This window comes from Gasterosteus aculeatus, chromosome 4 (genome assembly GCF_964276395.1).
Source record: "Gasterosteus aculeatus chromosome 4, fGasAcu3.hap1.1, whole genome shotgun sequence".
In the NCBI taxonomy this organism is placed as follows: Eukaryota; Metazoa; Chordata; class Actinopteri; order Perciformes; family Gasterosteidae; genus Gasterosteus; species Gasterosteus aculeatus.
The window spans coordinates 6,458,665-6,476,334 of NC_135691.1; the positions used below are offsets into that span (position 1 = coordinate 6,458,665).

The 17,670-nt window shown below is 47.5% G+C and overlaps 3 protein-coding genes across 7 annotated transcripts; 1 reads left to right on the top strand and 2 right to left on the bottom strand.

The window, feature by feature from the left end:
• The first annotated feature begins 20 nt into the window (after nucleotides 1–20).
• Nucleotides 21–5,629, top strand: srpx2 (sushi-repeat containing protein X-linked 2). The gene is made up of 10 exons (XM_040174475.2): nucleotides 21–331; nucleotides 2,014–2,091; nucleotides 2,216–2,407; nucleotides 2,777–2,953; nucleotides 3,167–3,290; nucleotides 3,374–3,495; nucleotides 3,604–3,783; nucleotides 3,886–4,019; nucleotides 4,137–4,258; nucleotides 4,920–5,629. Exons 1-10 carry the CDS (start codon nucleotides 286–288, stop codon nucleotides 5,098–5,100), a joined length of 1,356 nt encoding a protein of 451 aa, XP_040030409.1. The 5' UTR covers nucleotides 21–285; the 3' UTR covers nucleotides 5,101–5,629.
• On the bottom strand, nucleotides 5,473–13,122 carry sytl4 (synaptotagmin-like 4). 2 transcript variants are annotated; one of them, XM_040174469.2, is made up of 17 exons: nucleotides 12,560–13,122; nucleotides 11,380–11,577; nucleotides 10,950–11,165; nucleotides 10,604–10,713; nucleotides 10,311–10,425; nucleotides 10,060–10,227; nucleotides 9,513–9,630; nucleotides 9,329–9,419; nucleotides 9,118–9,212; nucleotides 8,534–8,626; nucleotides 7,950–8,128; nucleotides 7,506–7,608; nucleotides 7,075–7,236; nucleotides 6,885–6,990; nucleotides 6,697–6,805; nucleotides 6,410–6,618; nucleotides 5,473–6,154 (listed from the first exon to the last, which is right to left on the bottom strand). In XM_040174469.2, exons 2-17 carry the CDS (start codon nucleotides 11,496–11,498, stop codon nucleotides 6,012–6,014), a joined length of 2,136 nt encoding a protein of 711 aa, XP_040030403.2. In that variant the 5' UTR covers nucleotides 11,499–11,577; nucleotides 12,560–13,122; the 3' UTR covers nucleotides 5,473–6,011. The 2 variants fall into 2 exon arrangements, with proteins under 2 accessions (XP_040030403.2, XP_040030406.2); XM_040174472.2 differs by having other exon boundaries at nucleotides 11,704–12,803.
• Nucleotides 13,060–16,957, bottom strand: tyw2 (tRNA wybutosine-synthesizing protein 2). 4 transcript variants are annotated; one of them, XM_078100654.1, is made up of 7 exons: nucleotides 16,719–16,957; nucleotides 16,341–16,509; nucleotides 16,034–16,214; nucleotides 15,787–15,937; nucleotides 15,581–15,690; nucleotides 15,272–15,429; nucleotides 13,060–14,770 (listed from the first exon to the last, which is right to left on the bottom strand). In XM_078100654.1, the coding sequence occupies exons 1-7, from the start codon at nucleotides 16,769–16,771 to the stop codon at nucleotides 14,405–14,407; spliced, it is 1,188 nt and encodes a 395-aa protein (XP_077956780.1). In that variant the 5' UTR covers nucleotides 16,772–16,957; the 3' UTR covers nucleotides 13,060–14,404. The 4 variants fall into 4 exon arrangements, with proteins under 4 accessions (XP_077956780.1, XP_040030413.2, XP_077956782.1 ...); XM_040174479.2 differs by having other exon boundaries at nucleotides 16,034–16,226; nucleotides 16,719–16,908; XM_078100656.1 differs by having other exon boundaries at nucleotides 16,367–16,509; nucleotides 16,719–16,859.
• Between the last annotated feature and the right edge of the window lie 713 nt (nucleotides 16,958–17,670).

A 17,670-nucleotide genomic window follows, 5' to 3' on the forward strand; every position in this document is an offset into this window, starting at 1 on the left:
AAAGAGGAAAAACATCAACACAGAAGATCCAACAGCGCCACCAAGTGGTGTTTGACTTTGACGGTGAACCAGAAGGATCCTTTTCAAAGACTGCGGAGACTCTGGTACGAGTGGAGCGCACATTGTCCTCAGCGGGATGATTCAAACTTTTTCTCTTTTTACGTTCTTTTGTCAACCAACTGCAAACTTTCTGTGCGTTATAACTTCGTACTTTTCGGATTGACTTTGCAATCTGAACGAAGCTGCGCCAAAAAAAGCTTTTTTCCCCCCCACAGAAGTTTCAACATGATTGTCAACGTCTTCGTGGCTCTGTTCGTTTTATACTTCACAGGTAAGTGCAAACACACGCACATAAACTGTCTTGAGTCAAAGTATCATTTTATTATTTATTACTCTTAAAAATAAAAAAATCTCATCATGCCTGCTGCATAAGGTCACTCCAACATAAAAAGCTCTGCAGTAGGGGAATGCTTTCTTCTCAACAGTAATAACAACTGTATTAAATGCAGATGTGCTGGATTTTGAAGGCCAGTGGGTGAATGCATCCTTCAAGAATGAGCACGATCCAGTTAAAACAAACTTTTATTAATTTATTGAGCTCGTAGTTGATCTACATGCCTCTGCTTTGCTGACCAAGCCGTTTAATTACAGCTCGGCATCAACCACCACCGCTTAATTACTGAGGAGTCCTCCCTCTGGGCCGAGTGTGCAGAAGCCTCTATTTAATCCTGCAGAGGTAATAGCATGACCTGAGATCCACCCAGATGCTCAGGTGGTAATGCAGAGAGATTGAAAGGATGCTGGTCTCCTTTGTCATTAGAGATAAATGACGCCTTTGTATCTCAAACAGGTGACATTTGTCAAACTGCACAGCTTATCTGTGGTGTGACTCATTCCTGCCTCGTGCACTCACTCTGCTTTCAGCATGCACGCCCGTGTGAAGTCGGTACTGTGAGAAGTGCATGACCTAAATACTCATGCATCAGTACCAGAACTCACTTTAAGTGAAACATTTGAAACATTGGCTTCGTGGGGCTGCTATTTTTGACCTTTTTGAGATTACAGTTAAATGTGCCTATTTGCTTTTAGCACCGCAGTAGTTCTGCCTGAATGTAACTTAATATACTGACTTTTAACTGCCATGCATGCTAGTGCACGTTCCCTTTAGTAATGCCTCTCTACATTTGAGCCTCGCAATGAGCCTCACTTGTTATTTCCTCTGTGACTCCCTCTCTGTGAGGGGGATTCGGGAAACATTAGTTCGGGGAAGTGTTACCGAGTGGAACATCGGGCTCATGAGAAAAAACGCTGACGAAAGGTTTTAATCACCACATTGCTTGAATATTCTGAAGCGGCTTCCAAAGCACCGACGGGGGGGGGAAGCTTATGTGATGCGTCATTATTATTAAAATCTGTGTTGAAAGCAAACCATGTTGGTTCCGAGGGCCAGAAAAAAAAGCAGACGAGTGGAGCAGCAGCAAGGGAGGCAGCTGACTCGAGATGGGGGTGGAGGTTGACTGCCTGGAAAGTTTGGCACTCAGCTCCAAACATGGAGTCCTTTGAGCCCGAACCACAACTCCTAACGGAGGAGGATAGCAGTGAAAAGGCTTAGAAAGAAACCACAGCAACCAGCTGGCATCTCTGAGCCTTCTGCTCATTACATGAGAAGAGATGAGTAAGAGGGAAAATCTCCAAGTGAGTAATGAGGACATTTGGTGCCTTCGAACTTGCGGTGAACGTTCTTGTCCATCTAAAAGGCCAGAAAACACTAGAAGACGCAGTCGGAAATGATTTCACATCCTCGAGTTGATTCCTGTGGGAAACATAAACTTTACGCTAGAGGATTCTGACCCGACTCCAGGGTTCCTGTTATAACATCGCTGCAAGCTGTCAATGGACTGGAATGTCAGGGAGCTTCTGTAAATAAGTTATGGGAGAGCGATTGTGCGGGGTGAGACGTGGTCGTGTGAGATGTGTCAGTTGTTTGTCTGGTGATTTATTTATTTTTTTCAGCCGGCTCTGGGACCACAGAGTACGACCAATACGATGACTTTGTAGAAGAAGACTACGGCCCTCAGCTGGACTACCAACGTGCGTATGGAAAAAACAAAGAATATACGGCAATGCATAACACCGGATGAACAGTTCTGCTGTCTAGTATCAGATGTCCGAGTATACGGGACACACATGTTCAGGTGTTACTCTTCAAACGCAGACCCAAACTGGTGCCATTCTCCGGGTCTGACCAATGGAGAGGTGACCTGCCGCTCCCCCCGAGGCCCGGCCTTCAGGAGCACGCTGGGCACCCGCTGCGAGATGAGCTGCGACCGAGGGTACCGGCTGCTGGGGAGGACCTCAATCCAGTGCCTCGCCAACAGGCGCTGGTCCGGCACCGCTTACTGCCGCAGTATGTGGAAGCTGAGGCTTTAATATTCTTTTCACCATGTGGCGATAATAATCTTTTCCCGCGTTTAAAACGCACCGTTGCACGAAATCTAAACAGTGCAAATATGTGCATTAATGAAGCAGTGACAAACGACAAGACACTATTAAATGGTTTACTAAGAACATTTGGTAACATCTACAATGCATTCATTCAATTCGTGACCTTTTTTAAAGATCTAGAGACTATAAAATCTGACACACAAACTAAAACATTGCTGGTTTTGGTCTTTCACCAACCTCATCATTTAAGATAAACTGCATCTGGATGATATGTCAGTTTTCGACCTTTTCCCTCAACACACTGCCTGTGTTTGTGGCGATGTCATTACAGAGGTGCGTTGCCATCTGCTGCAACTCATTCCACACGGCAGGTACACCTGCACCCAAGGCTTCGTGGTGGACTCCAGGTGCGACTTCACCTGTGACCCCGGCTATCGCATCGCGGGGCAACACTCACGCACCTGCCAGCGCAGCGGCTCCTGGAGCGACGCACAGCCGGAGTGTGAAGGTACGGATCAAAAGTCCAAGCAGCTGTTTGAACTCCAAAGCCTCCGCTGGTCTCTCAACTAGCGGGTACGTCTTGGAGTCAAGCAGCTGTATCGCTGTCTAGTTTTTAATTTCCTGCTCCTCTGGTTTTTGGTCCTTCGGTTTTCACATTCTGCTCTGCACGAGTGCGACGGTAAGACGACATCCTGCCTGCAAAATCTTTTGCTTATTTCAGATACCGATCCGCCAAAGATCAAGTGTCCTCCATCCCGACTTAAGGCCGCTGAGCCTGGAAAACTCACTGCTACGGTGACCTGGAATCCGCCCACTGCTACAGACACCGCGGATAAATCACTCAAGTATTTAGCTCCTTCTCCTTCGTTTCCCCTTTTCCTTGTAACGCAATTGAGCAACCAGCCTCTTCCGCATTCTTTCCTAACAGTGTGATATTGGTGGGCCAGGAGCCAGGCACCGACTTTGAAGAGGGAGCGAGCATCATACAATACAAAGTGTACGATCAAGCCAGGAACAGAGCGGCCTGCAAGTTTATCGTACGCGTCGAGGGTGAGTTGACCTATGACCCCGACCTGCTTTGAATGCACATCGACACTCCAGCAGTAAAACGTGGAACCACGCGCTGGATTGCGGATTTGCATCGTGTCCTCCTTCCAGTGAGAAGGTGCCCGGTGCTGGCCGCGCCTCAGCGCGGCTTCCTCACCTGCTCCTCTGACGGGAATAACTACGGCGCCACATGCGAACACCACTGCGAAAGGGGATATGAGCGAAGGGGCCCGTCCAGTCGCGTCTGCCAGTTCGACCGCAGCTGGGAAGGAAGCCTCGTCGAGTGTGTTCGTGAGTCTGCACGAAAAATCTCAATGATGCACGAGAATGCAACATTGTACACGCGTGAGGTGTTGATACAAAGGTGCACCTGCGGCTTTTGTGCGTTTGTAGCAATGGAGATTAAATCAGACGTGAGGACGCTTTCCGATCTCCTGAATCAGTTCTATGAAAAGAGGAGGCTGCTGATCGTGTCTGCGCCCAACATATCTGACCCGGACTATCAGCTGCAGAACACCATGATTCAAGTGAGGAGAGGTGTTTTGCCGCTGGGGACTTCACATCAAACGTCCTCTCAGACATGATAAGAATAAACAAGGACGTCAAAATCTGTTCATTTCTTTCCCCCCCTCCCCCCAAACCAGAAATCCGACTGCGGATTAGATCTGCGACGTGTCACCGTCATCGAGCTCTGGGGCTCCCCACCCGGAGAGACGGGACGCATTAAAGAAGGTCTGCTCAGCTCCGAAGCCATCCAAGGGCTGAGGTAAGAGTTACACATCTCACCTTGTTATTCAGTTTGATGGTTCATCCTGTGTGTGTGTGTGTGTGTGTTTTCTTATGTAAGTCGCATCCTGTTTAAGAGTGAGGGGCTGTTTCCCCTCCCAAAAAGGGATCCTGTGTGGAAGAAATCCACCTGAAGAATTCCAGGGTAGCAGTAATGGGATTTTGATGAGACTGACAGAACATCAGGAGTAAACACCTGGCTTCGGTTCTCATGATTCTTTTAAAGTCCACATTTGGACAAACTCAAGCGTGTAGGGACTAGTTTAGGAGATGTGTAATCGGACGCTGGGACGCTGCTCGCGCTTTCCAGACTGGAAAATCTTTGCAGTCTTTCCTCTGCCACACAAATCCCACGGCTGTGGTGTATTTAGGTACTCTGGGAAATTAGACATCACCGAGGTAAAACTAGTTTACCACTCACCATTTCTGGATGTCACCATAAATGTAAACGAGAGAGCACTTCAGAGTACGATCATGTCGCTTCTTCGAGCTCCGTTATGGTCTCCACCAACTCCTGAGGGAAGTGTATATCGCCGTGGCTGCAAAATGCTGATGTCACTACGAGCATCCGAGAGCATGTGAATATAGCAGAAGTACGAGAGGAGTGTTTAATATTCATCGTAACGTGTACCTCTCTGCAGACAAGTGTTCAAGATCTCCAGATTCCACTTCAGCATGTTGCTGCTGGACGAGCTCGGGCTGGACCGAGAGCGCTTCATCACCCCGCAGGCGTCCCATGAGCTGTTCTACTACATCGATAGCTTCCTGCTGGACGAAGAGGAGCGAGGGAGACTCGAGCTCCAGAGGGACTTCTGCGGCTGATTTAATAAACTTCTCCGGTTGCCACGGCGATAAAACTCATCAGGTTCACTGAACACAAGAGGAGGAGAGGAGGACAAACAACCCCGACACCAGGTCCGGGGGGACATCAGGAGGGAAAACAGGACTGGAAGGCTGTTTCTCGTGTTTAAATGTAATCACTTAACACTGAAGTTTTAGCACCGTTTTCTCTCAATACAGAAAACGGAGATCGCAGAAAGTAAAATGCAAAAAAATGAATATATGTTTAACCAAAGACCAAAATGAGGTTGGATACATGGCGTATTAGTAGATCTGATATTCAATGACAACAACAGACTGTGGAAGTTCTTGAGTGTTTTTAAATCCAGCTGGTTTGGACAATCAAGCAAGTTATTGACTTTAGTACAATTTTTATTGGGTGAACATTAATGGAAACCTACAGGCGACCGATCACACATAAGAGTTAAAAATCTACATAGAAATCAGCAAAGACACAATTAATCATTTAAAATAAGTATTTTCTTGGAATATAAATAAAATGCTTACAGAATGGTGTTTCTTGTTGAATAGAATAGCAGGAGTTCTGTATCACACACACACACGTTTAGAATGACTTGTTTTTCTGTGCATGTATTAACTGCATTAATACAAACAGTCTGAATTTTTCAAAAAACATCCAATGACTGTTTAAGTGCTCCCAAAATCCATCCAAGTTTAGCTGGGATGTTTTTTGGCGTATTTATCCAACAGTTACACCATTCCGCAGTAACGGGGGGGGGGGGGGGGGGCTGCTAAAGGCAAACCCCATACAGGGAGGCAGATCTTCAGCAGGCCAGTGAGCAGCGTCTCTGCTTACAAACCCGTATGCGGGTTGATGAAACGGCGAAATAACAACAACAACAACAACAGGCGCAGGCCCCTGGTGCGCATCCTCATTTGCCCTTCAACATAGTGGAGCGCAGAGGCAGAGAGCCCTCTGCCCACGAGTCCGGGTACTGCATCATCTTCTCCCACATGCTGACTTCCTCTCCAACGGAGTCCATTTGCACTTCCACTTTCCCTGCGTTCACAGCGCCTGCAGGATGGACGATCACATGAGTACGAAATTAAGTGCAGAGTCGTGTTTTTACTATTAATGATGGCGAATTCCTTTTGCTCGCCGAAACAGAAGCATCAAAAAGGTGCTTAAACTGTAATGTCAAAATAGGTGTTAACGCTGCGGCAATTTAACCACTTAAAAAATATGAGGGTAGGTAGAGTATTGATTTCCCTTTCATCAAGGCTACTTAAAATGCATTACGATCATTTGTTTGATTTATTGATCTTTTACCTTTTTTGGAGCCGAGACGAACTCCGCCCAAAAATTCGTTGCTTGACATGGCCTCTCTGTCCCACACGGTCAGCTCCAGACACATCCCCTCCAGCTGCTCCGGAGACAGATCCTTGTACACAAACGTGTGGCCGTAGTGGGGGTTCAGGTTCTTCTTCACCACGGGAGTCTTCCGCTTTGTGGTCTTGGCCTTCGTCGGGAACAAGTAGCTGATGAGCGCAGACAGGTTCTGTCTTGAAAAGGGAACTGCCGCACAAGATTTTAAGACCGCAGACTTGGTCACTCACCCTTTCACAAAGCTGTCCGAGGTGCCTCCTGGTTTCATTGCAATCAGATTCTTTGCCTCTTTAATAAGGACATGAAGTTCTCCACCTCCCTCCATCGCCGCCTTTTTGCCTGTGGAGGAGGTGGACACTCTTACAAAGTAGTCAAAGTGTTTAAAACAGTTTTTTTTTTTTTTTTGTCATAGTCTTACCTTTGACCTTCTCTGTTTTGGCCGTTTTAGGTGTGACATACTTCAAGGAGATCACCAATTCCCCTTTGTACAGAGCGAACGCCGACAATGGCCCAGCAGAGGGAGCCTGTGTCCCAAGCGCAAATTGGATTTAGGGACACAAACCCAAACGACAACATAACAGAGGCCGCTATGCTCGCCTAAAATCTACCTTCCCCATGAGGATCACGCGGTCCGTGTGCGGCGAGTCGAGGTCGCGGGTGTCCAGGGCGACCTCCACCTCCCCGAGGAAGGCGTTGCGGCTGAAGCGGCCGTGATGCCACACCGAGATCAGGACGGAGCGAGTGAACAGCTGAGTGCGGCCGATGGAGTACTGCCAGTGGGGGGATGAGTTGTATCAGAAGTAGCATTAACCATCTTAAAAATCGGAAAAACTACAGTAATTCAGCCAAAGTGGTTTCCTGCGGTATCGTTTGTTAACGTCTATTTGACAGCAGCTTTTCTAATCTTTCATGTCAGCACCACGCTCATCTGTAGGCGTGGTCATTATTTGCAGCAGTCACTAATCAGGGAGTGTCATTAAGTCAACAGGACAAAGGTCAACAGCAGCCTTCAGTTGCAGAAGAGCACGTTATAAAACACCTTCAGGGTTTCTTCGTAGACGGGGTTCACCGTGTTTCTCTTGATGCTGGTCTTCCGCTTGCTTTGCCGAGATTTGTCGGGGAGCAGATAACATTTCACATAACTGAAACACAAAAAAAAAAAAAAAACAGAGCAAGCTGTGTTTCTCCCGGAACAGACTCGTCGTAATTACGCCCTCTTTCCTGACTAAATGCTATTAAAACATATCGGCTCACATTCAATTTCCTGTGACGCTCAGATGATCACCTGTGGGATGCAAGTGTCAAGGCTTCTGTAAACACAGCGACTTCTTATCTGCGCTGATAAAAGATGCTAACAACACTGAGTGCGAGATGTGTGTGTGTGTGTGTGTTTAAAAGCCACAAAGCCGTAGTTTGCGAAAAAGCTGCGCATCGAATTACACGCTTCGCCTCTCGGGGCAGGAGGCCCGCTTGCGGTACTTACGGGTGGGACAGCTGCTTGGAGGCGTCGCCGTAGGCCAGCCCGCGGCACTCCTTGATGAAGACGTGGAGGCTCTGGCTGAGTTCCTCGTAGCTCAGAGAGAAGACGAGGTCTCCGCTCACTTCCACGCTGTCAAAGTCTCCCGCTTCGCTGTAAACGCTCATCAGGCTGCCCAGCGTGCTCTGCAGAAACACACACACACACACACACACACACACACCGGAAAACTGAATGCATAGTGAGCAAAGACTCCGGTGCCTGTTTCAAGTTAAAGAAAGCAGAAACAACATGAAAAGGCTTCTGCAGAAAATGAATAATTGCCGTGGGGTTAACAGAAAGGGACTAACAAGTTAGCAAAGATCAGGACGTTTCCGTCAGGCTCTGAACCCAGATTGAGCTTATTAAAGGCATGCTTTCCCCTGGGCCTTTGGTAACTATAGAAACCCTTAGAATGAGCAGAGCATCTATAACCTCAGGATATCCTGAGGTTATAGATGCTCTGCTCAGATTATCTAACATTAGTTCCATTCGGGGGAGACATAATGAGCTGCTCTTCAAAAGAGCGGTGAGAAATGTCAATACTTTACCTTTGAGCTGTGCAGGCTGTAGGAGCTGGAGGCCATTGTCCTTTTATGGAAGGTAACCAGGCGGTCGATATCTTCCTCCTCCTCTCCTCCTTCCTGGGGCAACATAAACATTTAGAAGACACACGGTAGGGTTTTTACCGTCAGAAGTGAGACATGCGGGATTAAAAGAAACAAACAATTCTTCCCAATAGAATCGTAAGACGGTTTAAAAAAGGAGAAAGCTGTTGAGGCTTCGGTGTAATCTCCTGCAATCAGAGGAGGTCCTCCATTTTCCAGAGACATTTCAACAAATAACAGGAAGCCAACCACCACAGGCGAGGCAAAGATAGCGTGCCAACCGCCTCAAAAGGCCAACATTTTACGCAGCCACTGCACACGTTTTTCTTTTAGAAAAGAAGCCCGACTGTCCTGTTGCTACTGGATAACTACGTCTACAAAAGCCTCCTCCTGAAGAACATCACAGCGCTGCGGATGCTGAGAAACGACCTTTTCATGAACATGTATTAGTAGACGGATCGGTTGCTTTTTCTCTACACTAAAACCCCCTTTAAGTATCGCGTTTGTGAAAAGAGAGATCCTCGAACCTGAACGTCCAGGCCCGGCACCGAGCGGCTCCTGCTGCCCATCGAGGCCTCCGGGCCGTCACGTCCGTCACGCAGGTCCACAGTGGACACGGACTCTGTCACAAAACAGATCGGCGATTAAGCCGCGATACGCACGCCGGGTCTTTCCCCATTTGATTCATCTGGACGAGGAAAAAGCTGAAGCTGCGCCGCGGTGACGTCGGGTGCTGACCGGCGGGCTTCGTGTCTCGCTTGATGCTCTTCTTGAAGAGTCGGTCGACGTCCATCGCCGGGCTCCAGCTGAGCGGTTTTACTTGCGGGGCCTGCGGTGACCAAAAAAAGAAAGAAAAGAAAATGGTTAGATAACAGAAACACAAAGCTGTCACTTGGGGGGGGGGTGGGAGGGAGAGACCTACGGCGTTTGCTTCCAAGTCGGCGCTGTAAACACTGACGACGTCTTCGGCGTCTGCGGCGGTCAGACTGGAAACAGTGGACGCCGCCGAGCTGGAAGAAACCATGAACGGGTTTTTCCTCCTGCGTGTTGACACAAATCATTGTTTAGGGACACCTACAGCTCGTGTGTGTTCGCATTGGTCTCAGCCCAATTTGGTTTTAGATCCCAGCAAACTGCGTGTGACCGGTTTTCCAATAAAAAGACGAACCGGACGGCACTTCTCTTCCGTTATTTATTTAATTATTCATGCGTGGGGGTTTCGGTTTAACAACCGAGCCCAAAAAAGTGAATAAATAACTTAATTGAAGTAATGTTCTGTTCATGATTTCGGATTGCTTGCTCCTCAGGAGTCCACACCCGTATTCATACAAATAAACTGAGGGTAATCATTTTTTATGATTACCCTCAGTTTATTAGAGGAAAACTACATTAACCACAATCTTTTCTCCCCGCGATTGAAAATGACTTAAGCAATTTGGATGTCTCAGGATAACTTCAGGTGAGTTTACCTCTGATGCTCAGGGGTCTGATGGGCAGACTCGGCCTCTGGTTTATTACTACACACGCCGCCGTTTTCTGCAGACTCGGCGTCACTGCGCGTTGACTTTGACCAAACCTCCTCCTTCGATTCGCGCGATTCTCTCGAAGCAATCGATCCCGAATTGTTCCTTAAATGACTGTGAATGTGACACGGAAGGAATGTTGGTGATGTAGTTGTTAAACCGGAGAAACCCCCAAACACTTCTTGATGCTGACGCACTCTTTGTTCACTGTGATCGCATCTCTCTGCCGGACCCGTGGCGCCGGAACCGGAGGATCTTGGTTTACTTCAGTGCTCCTCAACAGTATTTCTCCCGTTGTCTCGCGCTTGTTCCCTGAAAAAAAAACAAAAAAAAAACACTGTCATGCTACTGCAGCTTTTGAATCATTGCTGTGAACCGGGACCACATTCCTGTGACTGTGGGCGATTTTTTTTTTTTTTTTGGCGCCGGCTGAGAGCTGTTTACATTCCCAGCAGAACAGCCGATACCCACTTCCTCTTCCTGCTCTCACCCTGAGGTCTCCTCTTCAGGGAGGCTCTCACGAGGTCGTGGCCGGGCGCCGCGGAGAAACGGTTGACCCTTTGATCGTAGAACCAGTCGCCTGTCCGTTTCTTTAGATCCCTAGAATCCAACGTAAAGTGCGTGTTTGTAAAATGGAAAAATGGTTACTCGTCACGCTGCCAGTGGTTTTCAGTCGCAGGTGCTCTTATGTTAGATTTGTGAGGGATGTTGCCCCTTTTATTAATATAATATCGGAGCTTTAAGATTTGTTGTAAACCCTAAAGACAAACAGATTTTCCTGACACATCTGAGGCAGATAAAAAGAGTGTAAATAAGAATGAAAAGCGATGCCTTACGACTCTTTTGCACACACGGTGCACAGCCAGGATCCTTCGGGGAGGACCGTCCGGCACTTGCTGCACACGTGGTGGTTGCAAATCTTACACTGGCTGGAGGAAGCGGTCAGCCGACTGAGCGGCTGCAGGCATCGGCCACAGCTGCGCTCACTGTACTTCCCGCTGCCGCGCTTGGCCCCTTTCCTCTTCACATCCAGCAACTCGCTCTTCAAACTCCTGAGACACACAACGCAAACATGAAAAGAATGAATCCCGTTGGCTAAATCAACGCAAACTGGGTCGCTATAGTCCGCTACGTGTAGACGCGTAAAAGGGATCGAGTGGCTCCACCAACAACAACAACACAATAGATAATGTAATATATCCGACGCCTACGCAAAGACAGAATACTAATGTACAACATATTAAAAAAGAAAAAGTAAATTCTCACCGCACACGCTGCTCCTCGGCCTGCCGCAGCTCCGCGTCCCGTTGCAGCACGTCCAGGATCAGCTGCCGCTCAGAGTCCGACAGGTAGCCCAGGTTGATCATGTCGGAGGCCTGGAGCATCGTGCCTTTTTTCTGTTTTTACCGTGAACCCCTCGGCGTAGGCTAACCGGCCCGGCTCAGTGGGCATCGACGAGATCGCCTGTGGACGACAAAACAAAATCATGGGGAATGAGACCCTCGCTGTTTGACTACTGGAGAGGATGTTTCAATGGCAAAGATACAGCTTTTGGGATGTAAATTATGAGCAAGTAACATTCATCTCTACCTGTTGGCCTTCACGTGCTTATAAGAAACATTACCTGGGAGAAACTAGATAACCAGCAAGGCTTTGCAATCAAACCACCGCCCTAGTCCTTCCAAAGACGATAGATGACTCAGAGGAACCAGGATGTTCTTCCCACAGACAGCTCGTGCCTGCCCGGGTCGAAGGGTTGCTTTGAGAGCGACAGGCAAAACAACATGAACTTGGCCACTGTGAAGGGTTCCCACCCTCTAAGGATACAGACATCTAGGGTGGAGTTCAGAAACTTCCACTATATTTGTTTATTCCCAATTTGTCAGCAGTGACCATGTCCCCCTCGGAGACCGAAGTGAAATTGAATTAAATTGTGCCTGTTCACAGCTGCGCTCTCACAGCTGCGCTTGAAACCTCTTCCTCATTGTTTGGATCCCTGCAGCCAACGAGCCGGAGCACAAGACGTGCAACGATACCTGCGAGGCGAACCTGTGCAGGTGAAACCCGCTCTCCGAGGAAATGGCGCATGCGTGTGTGCAACAGATGACATTGCGCCACTTTGTGTGTCATCCTTTACGAGCCCCCAAACAGGGGATAACACGGAGAAGTGATTCCTTAACAAGCAAACATTGAAACGCGTCATGTAAACCAGAGAATCCACAAATAATGCGCGTGTTGGGGGCGGGGGGCTTAACAGAAGTGCAATAAAAATCCAGCTGCAAACGCGATTAAAACGTTTACGTCACGGTGCCGAGTGGAAAATTAAACTAACGCAAACGTTGCGCCACTCTCACTCCGCGCTGTTTGCACCGAACCATCTCGGCTTGACACGGACTCGATTATTCTCACGACGCGATCCAAGGGATGTAAAACAAAAAGCACCCACCTGTTAAAAGTCCACTTCCCCCCCTGCGGCTTCACGGCGTGCGTCACTACGGGCCACAGCCGAGATATTCCCGAGAGAAAACACAACAACAACAACAACAACAACAAAACGGGTTAAAAGTCTCTCTGCGAGCATTTAATAAAGCGAACACATGTCCGCGTATCCGCCAAACTGCTTTCGCTCCTTTTTTCCTCCTCGGCCGGACTTTCCACACGTCTCCTCCTTCTCTCCCTCTTCTGGACTCCCGTCTCCAAAACGTGTTGACTTTGTGCGCTCCCGCGCGCCGGAAGATAAGGGAAGGTTTTTTTGGCCGAGGAGCGCGCGTTGTTTGCGCATTTTTCCACGACAGGTGCACTTCTGGCTTCAGGCTTCACCGCACGTGGAGACTTTTCCCCACTAAAACGGTCCGTTGATTTGCTCACGTTACCCCCCCTCTCCCCCCCTCGGACGTGACCGTTAGACGGGCTTTAAATTTATGAAGAAAGAAAAAAAGTGAGTTGAGTGAGAAGAGCAGTAAAGCAACAAACCGTTTATTGCTTCGGTGGAAATAGCGCAGCGCAGGTGTTGTGCACGCGCAAACATTGTGCCATTTATTTGTTGTAGAGGCGCATGCAAAAGTGATTGAGGAGATTAAGAAAATGCTTACCAGGGTTATATATATATATATAGAGTTTAAAAGTCTCACTCACTGGAATGCAAGAGGTCAGTGCGAGATATTCATTCATATGGATTCATATGGTCTCTTTGTTTTTAGTCATGATGTTTATGTCAGAAACACTCCCAGCTAATTAAATGTGCACAACCAGGTGCCTCCGTGCATGTAGAGGCAGAGAATGGACATGGATATTTCTGCTTTGGTTAAGGCAGATCTCAGAAACCCAACTGTGCTGAGAGTAGTTCCTTTGGCAGGTTGTGCAGACACATCTTAACCCCTCACAGCAAATACAGACGTGTGATGAAAGGAAAAGAAAACAACAACAGCGGCGGTGTTTGTAACATGTTGATCAGCCACAGCGGCTCCGGTGTTTTCTAGTGGAAGGTTTGAACACTAGTCATGCAGAAGAAATATCCCTTATTTGGGTCCAAATGCTCCCATCTCAAATCGGGGGTCCGACCTGCTGACTGCGAAGTGGCCATCACATGATTCACATCCTTTCGCAGCTTAAGAATCCAGTCGCTGACCCCCAGGTATGTGAGCTCTGAGCTCTCGCTCTCTTTTTCCTCCTTAAATCCTTCACGCACAGCTCAGAAGGTGACGGTCACGTAGTACGGGTTCAATTGGCTGCTTTCTGTGTTTGCAAAGCAGAGCTAAACTGCATGTTTATATACATATATATATATATATATATATATATAATGTGTCCTGCTCACATTTCTCGATGGCAGTTTTGTATATTTCTGGGTGTTGCTGTAATTACCAGCACACTGATGTGGTCGTGTCTCAGCCTGCAGCTTTATCATTCCAGCCGACCGCCAGCGGAGGGCGATTCAGGGAGTTGAGCGCAACGGCCTGATGCCCTTGAGCAAAATCACTTTAACCTGACCTCTGTTATCCAGTGGCCGACAGATAAGGCCGTGGTTGTGGGGCAGCTTTCTGCGGTTTTCAGATAGGATCATTTTTGCTTGGTTCTGAAGCGGGGCGTTTCTTAAAACAACAAAACAGCATTTGTAGAATAAATAAAAGGCTTATGAAGACACGACATTAGTTGATTTCACCGCCTGACGGAATGGAATAACCATAGAACCCCGGCTGTTCTTTTGTTTCATTGGAAGCGTCTCCAAAAACAACGTTTTTTCTCTCCAGACAGCGGGACGTTGAATCGGCGTCCCTTTGTGTTCCTCAGCTCAGGAGGGTCTGCACTCCAAGTCCAGCACTACGTGGTGGACACGCGGCGCGTACGACTTCACGCCTTCTACGCGCCGCGCGTTCGTTGTCCAGCGGGCGCCCGTGACCTCCTCTAGCAGGGCGGCGATGCGGCCGGCTGCGTGGTCGGCCCAGGCGCGCCACGCCTCCCTGTCGGCTCTCCTCCCGAAAGTCCCGCGGGCGGCGGCGCCGGCGATCGCGCCCGGCGGCGATGACGTCACGTTCTGGTGAAGGTGCAGAATGCCCCCCGCTGTTCTGTTCAGCAGGCGACAGGCGACGGGCCAGCCGTCCTCGGAGCTCGGCACGAGGCCCAGGTTCACCCGGTCGGCGATGTCGCACAGCTGGAGCTAGAAGGTGCAAAAAAACGAAAAAGATATTTAATGTTAAATAAATGATCGCTCCCAAAGCTAACTATTATTAATTGTAGTAAATTGAATTTGAAAAAGGGTGAAATGCATGATCCTTTTTACAACTAATAAATAGTTAAAGAAACTAAGCTAATCAATATTCCTTGTTGAATGGTTACAAGTGCGATGTCAAAAATGCATGAATGTGTCATAATTTGTTGATGTTTTGACAGAATTTAGTATCCAAATATCACACTATCATTGTATTATAAAGATATTTTTCCACATGAAAAGCTATTTACGACAAGAGCGATAGACACACTGTTATGATGCTGTTTTATTGTAATTATTGTAATACAACTTCATTGATGTCACTAGTATCATTATGAGTGAACCTCTTTTGCGCAGCTGAAGACAACACAGAGACGTGACCCAGTAATATTAAGCTAATTGAACTATAACTCCCATGAGGACTATGGGATGCATATAGAAAGACTTTACTTGTCGGTTGTCTCCCTGGTGAACGGTGCAGCGGTCAGAAACCCCGTTTGCCTCCAGGTTTTTCTGTAAAGCTTGAACAGCGTCGGGGTTCCACTCACAGGCGTGAACGCGACTGGCCCCCGCGTGGACCAGATAGGGGAGGGTGAAGTATCCGATACCTGACACAAGATGCAGCTGTTAATAATTCAAATTATGTTTAATTACCACTGAAGAGCACATGGGCTGCACCCGATTTAAGTAAGATACTGGAGCCGGAACTACTAGAAATAACACATGCATTTTATTATTTCACTTGTGTTGTTATCTCACCTGCATACAGATCCACCACAGTCTCCCCTCTGCAGTCAAATCCAGCCACCCGCAGCTTCTCCGTTATGTTTCCAGCCGAGAACATGCATCGCGTGACATCAAACTCATAACTGAAAAGAAATGTGAAGAAATTAAACGTTGACACGTCTTTTAGTCATCATTTTTTCAAGCCCCTGAAATTGATGGTTTTTAGGATGGTGACGTACCTAATCCCGTTGTCCACATGTTTCACCCAGCTGTGTTCTCCTACCAGCATCGTCACCACGGGAGACCTGAACCCGTCTCTGGATATTCGACTCATCTTTGCCAGCCGCTTGGCCCCCAGTCCTCTTGCCACCGCGCTCCATATCTGTTGATCTAAGGAAAAAAAGCTAAAAGGTCATCAACGAACGTCTTTGTACACGCGTTGCCACCTTAAAAAGGTGTGCGAGAGCTTTGCGACCAGCGTCGTACCCATCGTCTTCCACAGCGGCAGGGAGAAGCATCGCTCCCCCAGCAGGAGCAGGTCTCCGTGCCTCTGGAAGCTGCGAGGCAGGTCCCCTCTTAGCTCCTCCGTCCACGTCTCACCGCGGGATTCCAACAACTCCCGCAGGACGTTCTCCAGTTTATTGGCACCGGTCCTCACTTTCTTTGACTGCAGAGGAGACTGTGGTGTAAAACAGGACAGACAACGGGGGGAGAGATGCATAGACGTCCTTTAAAGCTGCACCAAAGTCCCATCTAAGACTTATTATGTCCCAGTGAGGCTCAGCTAAGTTACCTGACTCCAAACTATTTCAAAAGTACCATCGGAAGCCAGTGATGTTCTGAGAGAGAGCAGATCAAGATGTGGCAGGCAGGAGGGGGAAATGGGCAAGAGGACGGTCTCATCGGAGTCTTTCAGTAAAGACAAACTCAGATCAAGAGCCCCTGTGGACTGTAGACATCTCCTGTAAAATGAAAAGGTTAAACGTCAAATAAGATAACTTAACATCAAATATTATTCAAACTACCGCAGACAGCCACAGAAAGTAGATTGAACTTTTAAATCTCCAACATTTTTTTTAGTCCGTAGGTCTCGGTTCCCATCAGTAGGCTATATCTGGTACCCATGCTAACTGTTAGCTTGCTTATCTTGAGCAGCTAGATGCCCGATTACCTGAGCTGCTGCGCGTGACACTGCGACACGCGAAGGCAAGGCACCCTCTCCATTGTAAAGGCACCAAAACAAATATCAAGTGTTCATGTTTGACGGTTCAAAACTGCCAATTTAGCCTGCAACGTATTAATTACCGAACCCGGAACAGGTGTTATGTCAAAATATGTTCCCTCGTCAAAAAAGTGTTTTCGCTTTGTTAAATGGCAGCGCCCCCTTCGGCCGTTGCGGAAGCACCGATCAGCTGGGGAACAGTATTCTGCGCAACACCTGTTCAATCAACGGGTGTTTCTCGTCGGATTGTTTTGCAGGGCGGACGCTTCAAAATATAAAACTTTATTGAAATCAATGACGGACAATGAAACACATGGGTAGTTCACGTCAGAAAATAAAAAACGCCACGATGTTGAGCCCTCTTTTCCGTCAAATACGATATATTCCTACATAAAACATGAGAGAATATGTTCATTAATATCAAATGTTGTGAGAGAACGACGGGGAGAAAGCAGTAGCGGTTTGGACAGAGTTTCTCCTTGAAGCCAATAGATGGAGACAAACAGCCCAAAACCCCAAACCATAAATGAACCCATCTCACATAGTAGTGAGAAAAGTTATTCTTAGTTAATAAAATGTATGCATTTCATAACAAAATAAAGCAGGTATAACTCAGTACAACGTTAACTTTGTATCGCACCATAATGATAAACTAAAAATCATATTGAATCGTAGTCCACGATTCCCTAATATTATATCAAACTCACTGATTGTAATTTCATGAGATTTCAAGTCATATTTCAAATAGTTTCATACAAATGTCATGATGCATTTTTTGTTTTTGTCAAAGGCGTGGAAAGTTTTCCCTAGAGTAAACCATTTTCCTTTTTGGGCGTTAAAATTATATCCACCTTTATATATATTTTCTATGGTCATTGTTATTTAATATATTTGTTTCCTA